At 49.2% G+C, this 12,396-nt stretch overlaps 1 protein-coding gene across 1 annotated transcript; it reads right to left on the reverse strand.

Moving 5' to 3' along the window:
- Nucleotides 1-1,012: 1,012 nt before the first annotated feature.
- LOC130292030 (histidine-rich glycoprotein-like) lies at nt 1,013-1,978 on the reverse strand. Its single transcript, XM_056541463.1, has one exon. The coding sequence runs from the start codon at nt 1,976-1,978 to the stop codon at nt 1,013-1,015; it is 966 nt and encodes a 321-aa protein (XP_056397438.1).
- Between the last annotated feature and the right edge of the window lie 10,418 nt (nt 1,979-12,396).

Consider the following 12,396-nt stretch of genomic DNA (forward strand, 5'->3'; position numbering starts at 1 on the left):
GCTTTATTTTTCCCGTGCGACAGAATTTTCCCGACGTGTGCAAAACATTTATAAATACGCGTGACAAAAAATAACGCTCTAAAAATGACCCGACACTCTTAGTAAATCAGGGCCAATGTTGTGGACTGCAGCGGGCACTCAGTTGTTGATTTATTCATTTAATTGTTGGAGGAATTGCGTAATACCAGTGTTTCCCAACCAGTGTGCCTCCAGCTGTTGCAAAACTACAACTGCCAGCATGCCCGGACAGCCGAGCAGTTATAGTTTTGCAACAGCTGGAAACACTGGTCTATACCTTTAAACAAGGCACCGTCTAGGGTGCGACACCACCTACGGGCAGCGTCATGGCATCAGTAGCGATTGTCACTCGGCATCTGTTTCCCATGGAGGAGGCCAGGATTACCCAGAAGCAGCTGAGTCGGATATTACAGGCGTCTTATATTCCCTTTCATATCTCAGGTTGTTGGATCTGGTTGTAGGGCGGCATCTGTCTCGCTCACGAAAGAATTCATCAAATTTCCTGTTACCGAAAAAAAAACTTCCAGAAGACTACCCCTCAGGACACATGGGCGGACATCGTCCCCAGATCAGGGCTCGCGTCTGACGGCTGAGATATGCCAAAATAAGGAGGAAAAACATGGTGGAAACATCAACTGGGCTGCTGAAGAAGACTTCGGGAAGATGGCGGCCAGCTACATCGGGATCCTCAGATGTTTTCTCGGTGCGGCTCCTCGTGTAAAGACTGTGGTTGTTATGATGTATCCATAGCAACCAGAGTGACAGACAGGGCTGATAACAGAGAACCCAAGCAGTAGATACCAGGTCATTCACTTGGTCTATCGTCTTCTCCATCTGACCCAGACGACCATGAGGATTTCTTGCAGGAATGATTTTTCTTGGGCATATATCTTTGGCTCCCCTCTACCTATCCCCCGCCTTGAACACAAACCTCCCATCTTGCCTCTCTTTTTAGAAATTGTCTTCCTGCTGCTTCCCCTGAGTGCCCTCATGATTATAGTTGACTCCCAAAAAACAGGGAGTGCCCCAGATGGTAATTGTACCCCACATAATAATTGTGGCCCGGATGGTAAAAGTACTCCACACAATGATTGTGCCTCTCTTTGTGCCCCAGATGGTAAAGGTACTTCACACAATAATTGTGCCCCATATAGTAATAGTGCTCCGGATAATAATTGTTCCCCAGATAGTAATAGTGCTCCACATAATAATTGTGCCCCAGATAGTAATAGTGATCCACATAATAATTGTGTCCCAGATAGTAATAGTGCTCCACATAATAATTGTGCCCCAGATAGTAAAAGTGCTCCACATAATAATTCTTCCCCAGATAGTAATATTGCTCCACATAATAATTCTTCCCCAGATAGTAATATTGCTCCACATAATAATTGTTCCCCAGATAGTAATATTGCTCCACATAATAATTGTTCCACAGATAGTAATATTGCTCCACATAATAATTGTGACCCAGATAGTGAAAGTGTTCAACATAATGATTGTGCCCCAGATAGTAATAGTGCTCCACATAATAATTGTTCCCCAGATAGTAATATTGCTCCACATAATAATTGTGCCCCAGATAGTAATATTGCTCCACATAATAATTGTGCCAAAGATAGTAATATTGCTCCACATAATAATTGTGCCCCAGATAGTAATATTGCTCCACATAATAATTGTGTCCCAGATAGTAATAGTGCTCCACATAATAATTGTGCTCCAGATAGTAATAGTGCTCCACATAATAATTGTGCCCCAGATGGTAATAGTGCTCCGCATAATAATTGTGTCCCCAATAGAAATAGTACTCCACACAATAGTTGTGCCTCTCATTGTGCCCCAGATGGTAATAGTACCCCACAAAATAATTGTGCCTTTCTTTGTTTCCCAGATGGTAATAGTACTCCACATAATAAGTGTACCTTTCTTTGTGCCCCAGATGGTAATAGTACTCCATACAATAAATGTGCTTCTCTTAGTGTCCCAGGTGGTAAAAGTACCCCACACAATAATTGTGTCTCTCTTAGTGTCCCAGATGGTAATAGTACTCCACACAATAATTGTGCCTCTTCTTGTGCTTCCAGATGGTAATAGTACCCCACATAATAAGTGTGCCCCTTTTTGTTCTCCCAGATGGTAATAGTACCCACCACAATAATTGTGCCTCTCATTGTGCCCCAGATGGTAATAGTACCCCACAAAATAATTGTGCCTTTCTTTGTTTCCCAGATGGCAATAGTACTCCACATAATAAGTGTACCTCTCTTTGTACCCCAGATGGTAATAGTACCCCAAACAATAATTGTGTTTCTCTTAGTGCCCCAGATCATAAAAGTACCCCACACAATAATTGTGCCTCTCTTTGTACCCCAGATGGTAATAGTACCCCACACAATAAGTGTGCCCGTTTGTGCCCCCAGATGGTAATAGTACCCCCACACAATAATTGTTTCCCTTTTTGTGCTACCAGATGGTAATAGTAATCCACACAATAATTGTGCCTCTCTTTGTGCCCTATATGGTAATAGTACTCCACACAATAATTGTGTCTCTCCTAGTGTCCCAGATGGTAATAGTACTCCACACAATAATTGTGTCTCTCCTAGTGTCCCAGATGGTAATAGTACTCCACACAATAATTGTGCCCCTTGTTGTGCTCCCAGATGTGAATAGTACCCCCCACAATAATTGTGCCTCTCTTTGTGCCCCAGATAGTAATAGTGTCCCATTAAACTGTTCTCACAGTTATAGTCTCACAGTAATAGTTATCCATTACTGTTCCTACACAGTAACTGTGCCCCTTAGTGCCATCCTACCACTAAAAATAAGCATCACCTTAGTTCCCTCCTCACAGACCATGTCACAGTAATAGTGCCCCTCTACTTTGCTTTTACTGTCAATTGTCTAAAATTGATAGAAATATTTATTAAACCAATAAAGTGCCCTATTACTAACTCCACACAGTTGTCATACCCCTTGGTGCCCTAATCATAATAATGGTGCCCCCTAGTGCCCCTACACATTGATACTGCCCCCTTAAGGGCTCCTACACATTATTGTTATGAACCCTACATATTATTCATTCTCCCTTTGTACACCTATATATTGATCATGCACCTTTAGTGCCCCTACACATTGATAGTGCTCTCTTAAGGCCTGTACACATTGATTGTTTCTCCTTTATGACCCTTACGGTTCCACACATTGATCATGCCTGCAAACTGTCCTTACACATTGATCTCACAATCATTATGGCCCATAAGTGCCCATACACAAGGATTATGTTCCCTTAGTGCCCCTACACATTAAAAGATCCACTTTAAAGGGGTACTCCATTGGCCAGCTTTCAGAAGTAAATGTTTCAAAAGCTGTTTTCACGGCCGTCATGTCAGGAGGGGCAAGACCGACTGCGGCAGTGTGAAAACTGCATTTGAAACATTTACATCCGAATGCTGGCCAGTGGAGTACCCCTTTAAGGCCCCTACACAATGATGATACCCTGTAAGCATCTACACATGATAGTGTCTCTTTTAGACTCCTACCACATTCATCATGTCTGCTGACTTCCCCTACAGAATGATTGTCCCCTTTGTGACCCTACACAATGATCAGGGCCGGCGTTAGGGTGGGGCAAACAGGGCAATTGCCCAGGGCCCCCATCCTCCAGAGGGCCCCCTGCAGCTTCCCTGATACACATGGGTTACGAGAGTGTGTCGGCATCAGCCTGCAGCATTTTGGAGAGCACCTTGCTGTAGTTAATTACTGCTAACAGCAGAGGCTCACTCCACAGGGCAGTGTGTGCTGTGGAGTGAACTCCTTTAAGAACCCCCCCATCCCTCACCGGGATGTCTTCCGTATTCCTGCTACTGCTGGTGTAATACAGCTGAGCAGTCGAGACGAAGAGGACAGGAGGTAGTAAATAGCGTCATGAAGCTCACAGCCCTGCCTCCACAGCTGCTAAATGATATGTAGTGTGGCCATGTATTGTGTATATGTGTGCAATGTGCAAATTGTGTATGAGTGGCCCGTATACTGTATCGTTAATAAACATGTACAGCTGCCAAGGTGACCGTCTGATGCATGGCGGTCATTTATCGTGCACACACTATTAAAATAGGACACATGACCAGTACTTTTCAGGTGTTAAACAGGTGCTGCAGCAGCTCTGCCACCTGGAACGCAGCAGCGCCACTCCATACCCAGTAAAGCGGCACTGCACAACCCTTTAAAGGAAAACGGTAATCCTGGGTTATACTGTGGGTGACCAGGAGACTGATGAGGGGTCACTGACTAAAATATGTACCTTAGGTCTAAGGTATGTCCCACCGAAGATCCGCTTCTATCTTCTCTGAATTGCGCGCTGGAGGCGGACCCGCCAGCTAAATTTGCATATTCATTGTGACTCTACATCCTAGTGACCTCAATTTGCTGGTCATGTGAGCACATGCGCCAACTGAGCGTTCACGCAGCCAGCAAAATGAATATGCAAACTGAGCCGTCGGGGCCCGCCTCAAGCACACAATCCAGTGAAGATAGAAGAGGATATTCGGAGGGACATATCCCGGACCCGAGGTATGTATTTTAGTCAATAACCCCTCATCAGACTCCTGTGTACCCACAGTATAACCTAATGTATTGGGTTTAGTGTGGGAGAACAGGATGACCGTTTTCTTTCAAGGCCCATTATCATTACGATGCACACATATGTTTGTATATGTAAATTTAAGAAAAGGATCAGCGATAAATCACACTACCATTTATGGCTGATCTTTTGTGAGTTTGCAATAAAAATCATCATCAAATGTAAATGCCATTCATGTTGACATTTCCATTTACACAACCTTGAGGAAACCTGGGGGAGCTGCACGCTGCGCTGCCAGCTCAGAATCTGCCGGGTGACAACCATGGGGCAGGAGTCATGACTCCGCCCCTGTGTGACGTCACGCCCCACCACTGCTATCCAAGTCTATGGGGGGGGGGGGGTGAGGATAGGGGATAAGATATCTGACCAAGGGGTCAGACAATTTTGCATTCAGCACCCACCTCGGGGAGCTGCACGCCACGCTGCCAGCTCAGAATCTGCCATGTGATGACCACGGGGCCAGAGTATGGTGACGTCACGACTCCGCCCTGTGTGACATCACACCCCGCCCCCGCTTTGAAAGTCTATGGGACAACCATCACGCCCCCTCCCATAGACTTGCATAGCGGGGGGGTGGGGCGTGATGTCACGCGGGGGCGGAGTCGTGACCTCACAATACTCCGGCCCCGTGGTCATCACACGCCAGATTCTGAGCTGGCAGCGTGGCGTGCAGCTCCCCGAGGTGGGTGCTGAATGCAAGATTATCTGACCCCCGCGGTCAGACATCTTATCCCCTATCCTTTGGATAGGGGATAAGATGTCTTAGGGCCGGAGTACCCCTTTAATACGGCTGTCAAAATATCCCACTCATGTCAATGGGATTTTTTGACCACCCTGCAGCACCAGTTATGTCCCGTTATGACTAATGGTCGTTATGTTTGATGTCACAAAAGACTGCGCATGCACAAATTTTTGTCCCGTCAAAAACAACAGTGGAATAACGGCCGTTAAAATTTTAAAGTTGAAGTTTATGGTGAACGGATGTTCACAATTGACTTCCGTTAGTGCCCGTTATTTTAACGTCCGCTATGATCTGTTATTTGTACTGCACATGATCAGAACATGGAAATAAAATGATTGACATAAAATAACGGACTATAACGGATGAAATAACGGGTGATAACAGATGGAACATGTCCGTTATTTTGACAGAGTGCCCCTTAAAATAACAGACATTGGTCATCAGTTATCATCCGTTATGTTCAGTTATTTTATCTATTTTTTCATGACCTCTCTCAGCAGAAAAACAGCTGTCAGAATGCAGGAACATGATGGTAGTGTGAAAGAAGCCTAATGCTGCTGGCACCTGCCAGTGATAGTGCACGTGTAGCTGCTATGACTGCACTGTTGGGCTAGGTTCACACTATGGAATTTCCAACTGGAATTCCACTTGCAGCAGAGTCCCATTGCCTGCAACTTAACACAATGTGAAGCTCTAGAGGGGACTCAACCCTGCTTTTGCAGCTCTGGCCATGCCTAGCCTATATTCAGCACTCCTCCACCTGCTCCCCGCACTACTAGATATGAGGGATGCCAGGACTGATCTGACCTCAAACGTATGTGATGTCATGCCCTGTTCCCCTGCATTTCTTAAAGGGGTACTCCGTCGCTTAGACATCTTATCCCTCATCCAAAGGATAAGGGATAAGATGCCTGATCGCGGGGGTCCCGCCACTGAGGATCCCCGTGATCTTGCATGCTGCACCCTGTGAAAATCAGTCGATCATGGGGCTGCAGCATTGTGACGTCACGGCTCCGCCCCGTGGGATGTCACGCTCCGCCCCCTCAATGCAAGCCTATGGGAGGGGCCTAAACAGAAAAAATGGCTAGTCCCTGGTGAGGATATACAGACACTGCGCTCCTCCATACATCCAGACACTGCGCTCCTCTATCCATCCAGACACTGCGCTCCTTCATCCATCCAGACACTGCGCTCCTCCATCCATCCAGACACTGCGCTCCTCCATCCATCCAGACACTGCGCTCCTCCATCCATCCAGACACTGCGCTCCTCCATCCATCCAGACACTGCACTCCTCCATCCATCCAGACACTGCGCTCCTCCATCCATCCAGAGACTGCGCTCCTCCATCCATCCAGACACTGCGCTCCTCCATCCATCCAGACACTGCGCTCCTCTATCCATCCAGACATTGCACTCCATCCATCCAGACACTGCACTCCTCCATATATCCAGACACTGCGCTCCACCATCCATCCAGACACTGTGCTCCTCCATCCATCCAGACACTGCGCTCCTCCATCCATCCAGACACTGCGCTCCTCCATCCATCCAGACACTGCGCTCCTCCATCCATCCAGACACTGTGCTCCTCCATCCACCCAGACACTGCGCTCCTCCATCCATCCATCCAGACACTGCGCTCCTCCATCCATCCAGACACTGCACTCCTCCATCCATCCAGACACTGCGCTCCTCCATCCATCCAGACACTGCACTCCTCCATCCCTCCAGACACTGCGCTCCTCCATCCATCCAGACACTGCGCTCCTCCATCCATCCATCCAGACACTGTGCTCCTCCATCCATCCATCCAGACACTGCACTCCTCCATCCATCCATCCATCCAGACACTGCACTCCGCCATCCATCCAGACACTGCACTCCTCCATCCATCCAGACACAGCGCTCCTCCATCCATCCAGACACTGTGCTCCTCCATCCACCCAGACACTGCGCTCCTCCATCCATCCATCCAGACACTGCGCTCCTCCATCCATCCAGACACTGCTCTCCTCCATCCCTCTAGACACTGCGCTCCTCCATCCCTCCAGACACTGCGCTCCTCCATCCATCCAGACACTGCACTCCTCCATCCATCCAGACACTGCGCTCCTCCATCCATCCAGACACTGCACTCCTCCATTCATCCAGACACTGCGCTCCTCCATCCATCCGGACACTGCGCTCCTCCATCCATCCAGACACTGCGCTCCTCCATCCATCCAGACAATGCGCTCCTCCATCCATCCAGACAATGCGCTCCTCCATCCATCCAGACACTGCGCTCCTCCATCCATCCAGACACTGCTCTCCGCCATCCATCCAGACACTGCGCTCCGCCATCCATCCAGACACTGCGCTCCTCCATCCATCCATACACTGCACTCCATCCATCCAGACACTGCGCTCCTCTATCTATCCATCCAGACACTGCGCTCCTCCATCCATCCAGACACTGCGCTCCTCCATCCATCCAGACACTGCGCTCCTCCATCCATCCATCCAGACACTGTGCTCCTCCATCCATCCAGACATTGTGCTCCTTCATCCATCCAGACACTGCACTCCTCAATCCATCCAGACACTGCGCTCCTCCATCCATCCAGACACTGCGCTCCTCCATCCATTCATCCAGACACTGCGCTCCTCCATCCATCCAGACACTGCGCTCCTCCATCCATCCAGACACTGCGCTCCTCCATCCATCCAGACACTGCGCTCCTCCATCCATCCAGACACTGCGCTCCTCCATCCATCCAGACACTGCGCTCCTCCATCCATCCAGACACTGCGCTCCTCCATCCATCCATCCAGACACTGCGCTCCTCCATCTATCCATCCAGACACTGCACTCCTCCATCCATCCAGACACTGCGCTCCTCCATCCATCCAGACACTGCACTCCTCCATCCATCCAGACACTGCGCTCCTCCGTCCATCCAAACACTGCGCTCCTCCATTCATCCATCCAGACACTGTGCTCCTCCATCCATCCAGACACTGCGCTCCTCCATCCATCCATCCAGACACTGCGCTCCTCCATCCATCCAGACACTGCGCTCCTCCATCCATCCAGACACTGCGCTCCTCCATCCATCCAGACACTGCGCTCCTCCATCCATCCAGACACTGCGCTCCTCCATCCATCCATCCAGACACTGCGCTCCTCCATCCATCCAGACACTGCACTCCTCCATCCAGATACTGCGCTCCTCCATCCATCCATCCATCCAGACACTGCGCTCCTCCATCCATCCATCCAGACACTGCGCTCCTCCATCCATCCAGATACTGCGCTCCTCCATCCATCCATCCATCCAGACACTGCGCTCCTCCATCCATCCATCCAGACACTGCGCTCCTCCATCCATCCAGACACTGCGCTCCTCCATCCATCCAGACACTGCGCTCCTCCATCCATCCAGACACTGCGCTCCTCCATCCATCCAGACACTGCGCTCCTCCATCCATCCGGACACTGCGCTCCTCCATCCATCCAGACAATGCGCTCCTCCATCCATCCAGACAATGCGCTCCTCCATCCATCCAGACACTGCGCTCCTCCATCCATCCAGACACTGCGCTCCTCCATCCATCCATCCAGACACTGTGCTCCTCCATCCATCCATCCAGACACTGTGCTCCTCCATCCATCCAGACACTGCGCTCCTCCATCCATCCAGACACTGCACTCCTCCATCCATCCAGACACTGCGCTCCTCCATCCATCCAAACACTGCGCTCCTCCATTCATCCATCCAGACACTGCGCTCCTCCATCCATCCAGACACTGCGCTCCTCCATCCATCCATCCAGACACTGCGCTTCTCCATCCATCCAGACACTGCGCTCCTCCATCCATCCAGACACTGCGCTCCTCCATCCATCCAGACACTGCGCTCCTCCATCCATCCAGACACTGCGCTCCTCCATCCATCCAGACACTGCGCTCCTCCATCCATCCAACACTGCGCTCCTCCATCCATCCAGATACTGCGCTCCTCCATCCATCCATCCAGACACTGCGCTCCTCCATCCATCCATCCAGACACTGCGCTCCTCCATCCATCCAGACACTGCGCTCCTCCATCCATCCAGACACTGCGCTCCTCCATCCATCCAGATACTGCGCTCCTCCATCCATCCATCCAGACACTGCACTCCTCCATCCATCCAGACACTGCGCTCCTCCATCCATCCAGACACTGCGCTCCTCCATCCATCCAGATACTGCGCTCCTCCATCCATCCATCCAGACACTGCGCTCCTCCATCCATCCATCCAGACACTGCGCTCCTCCATCCATCCAGACACTGCGCTCCTCCATCCATCCAGACACTGCGCTCCTCCATCCATCCAGACACTGCGCTCCTCCATCCATCCAGACACTGCGCTCCTCCATCCATCCAGACACTGCGCTCCTCCATCCATCCAGACACTGCGCTCCTCTATCCATCCAGACACTGCGCTCCTCCATCCATCCAGACACTGCGCTCCTCCATCCATCCAGACACTGCGCTCCTCCATCCATCCAGATACTGCGCTCCTCCATCCATCCATCCAGACACTGCGCTCCTCCATCCATCCATCCAGACACTGCGCTCCTCTATCCATCCAGACACTGCGCTCTTCCATCCATCCAGACACTGCGCTCCTCCATCCATCCAGACACTGCGCTCCTCCATCCATCCAGACACTGCACTCCATCCATCCAGACACTGCGCTCCTCCATCCATCCAGACACTGCGCTCCTCCATCCATCCATCCAGACACTGCGCTCCTCCATCCATCCAGACACTGCGCTCCTCCATCCTTTCAGACACTGCGCTCAATCCATCCAGACACTGCGCTCTATCCATCCAGACACTGCGCTCCTCCATCCACCCAGACACTGCGCTCCTCCATCCATCCAGACACTGCACTCCTCCATCCATCCAGACACTGCGCTCCTCCATCCATCCAGACACTGCGCTCCTCCATCCATCCTGATACTGCGCTCCTCCATCCATCCAGACACTGCACTCCTCCATCCATCCAGACACTGCGCTCCTCCATCCATCCAGACACTGCGCTCCTCCATCCATCCAGACACTGCGCTCCTCCATCCAGATACTGCGCTCCTCCATCCATCCATCCAGACACTGCGCTCCTCCATCCATCCATCCAGACACTGCGCTCCTCTATCCATCCAGACACTGCACTCCATCCATCCATCCAGACACTGCGCTCCTCCATCCATTCAGATACTGCGCTCCTCCATCCATCCAGATACTGCGCTCCTCCATCCATCCAGACACTGCGCTCCTCCATCCATCCAGACACTGCGCTCCTCCATCCATCCAGACACTGCGCTCAGACTCTGATGAACCTTATGGGAATAATGAAGGGGAATGTAAACATGGGATGCGGACATTTTGCAACATAGCTAAAAAATAAATGGCACCACAGGCAATGATACAAGTTTTACTGGATACATTAAAAAGGCATTAAATGCACAGCTGTTATAAGTGTCTTTAAGCTGATAAATGAAGTGTCTCATAAATTGTGTGATTTGTCAGCTAATAACGCCATTTTATCTGCTTTAACATATGCCTTGCTAGTTCATGAAGCATTATTGTAAGTGCCAGGAGGAGATAATGTGCGTTTTACAGTGTTATGTCTTAAGTGGGACGGATCATTGGCTGTGGAGAAGCGTCTTAATAAATCTCTTAGGCTTTGTTAATTGCACTCAATGAAGTGTCACTGTTAAAACACAAGATGTGATAGAGAAAGCTGAACATAATGTCTTTCAGTTTTACAATTAACAGTTCACTAGGCAAATCGACCAAAAAGACCGTCATTTGTTGCAGCCTTATTAACTCACTTCGCTTTTTTTCCCCCAGTCAAGGTCATAATTGGGAATTGTCCCAGAAATGTCCCGCAGGGTTCTAAACAAGGTGCACAGAAAAAGAAATAAAAAATATAATGTAAAAACAACTAATAATGAATAAGAATATACTGCTAATAATAGGACATAATACACAGCAAAATGATCAAATATAAATAAATATTAAAAAACATGAAAATCATAGGAATGATGTTAGAATTGTGAAAAAAAAAAATGTATATATATATCCAGAGGTGAAGGAGCAAATACAATTGAATAAAAAAATTCTGACTTGAAGACAGTAATGTACTCTGGAGGTGAAGCAGTGAGGAAAAAAAAAATCCTGCAGCTCTGGAGGTGAAGCAGTGGGGTGTATAAAATCCTGCAGCTCTGGAGGTGAAGCAGTGAGGTGTATAAAATCCTGCAGCTCTGGAGGTGAAGCAGCGAAGTCTATAAAATCCTGCAGCTCTGGAGGTGAAGCAGTGAGGTAAAAAAAATCCTGCAATTCTGGAGGTGAAGCAGTGAGGTGTATAAAATCCTGCAGTTCTGTAGGTGAAGCAGTGAGGTGTATAAAATCCTGCAGCTCTGGAGGTGAAGCAGTGAGGTGTATAAAATCCTGCAGTTCTGGAGGTGAAGCAGTGAGGTAAAAAAAAAATCCTGCAGCTCTGGAGGTGAAGCAGTGAGGTGGATAAAATTCTGCAGTTCTGGAGGTGAAGCAGTGAGGTGTATAAAATCCTACAGTTCTGGAGGTGAAGCAGTGAGGTAAAAAAAAATCCTGCAGCTCTGGAGTTGATGTAGCGAAGTCTATAAAATTCTGCAGCTCTGGAGGTGAAACAGTGAAGTCTATAAAATCCTGCAGTTCTGGAGGTGAAGCAGTGAGGTGTATAAAATCCTGCAGCTCTGGAGGTGAAGCAGTGAGGTGTATAAAATCCTGCAGCTCTGGAGGTGAAGCATTGAGGTGTGTAAAATTCTGAAGCTATGGAGGTGAAGCATTGAGGTGTGTAAAAGCCTGAAGCTATGGAGGTGAAGCAGTGAGGTCTATAAAATCCTGAAGCTATGGAGGTGAAGCATTGAGGTGTGTAAAATCCTGAAGCTATGGAGGTGAAGCAGTGAGGTGTATAA

Source organism: Hyla sarda, chromosome 9 (genome assembly GCF_029499605.1).
Source record: "Hyla sarda isolate aHylSar1 chromosome 9, aHylSar1.hap1, whole genome shotgun sequence".
Taxonomy (NCBI): domain Eukaryota; kingdom Metazoa; phylum Chordata; class Amphibia; order Anura; family Hylidae; genus Hyla; species Hyla sarda.

Excerpts from the sequence above, each read along its gene's own strand:
- LOC130292030 (XM_056541463.1), bottom strand. The coding sequence starts at position 1,978 with ATGGAGTACTATTACCATCTGGGGCACAAAGAAAGGTACACTTATTAT.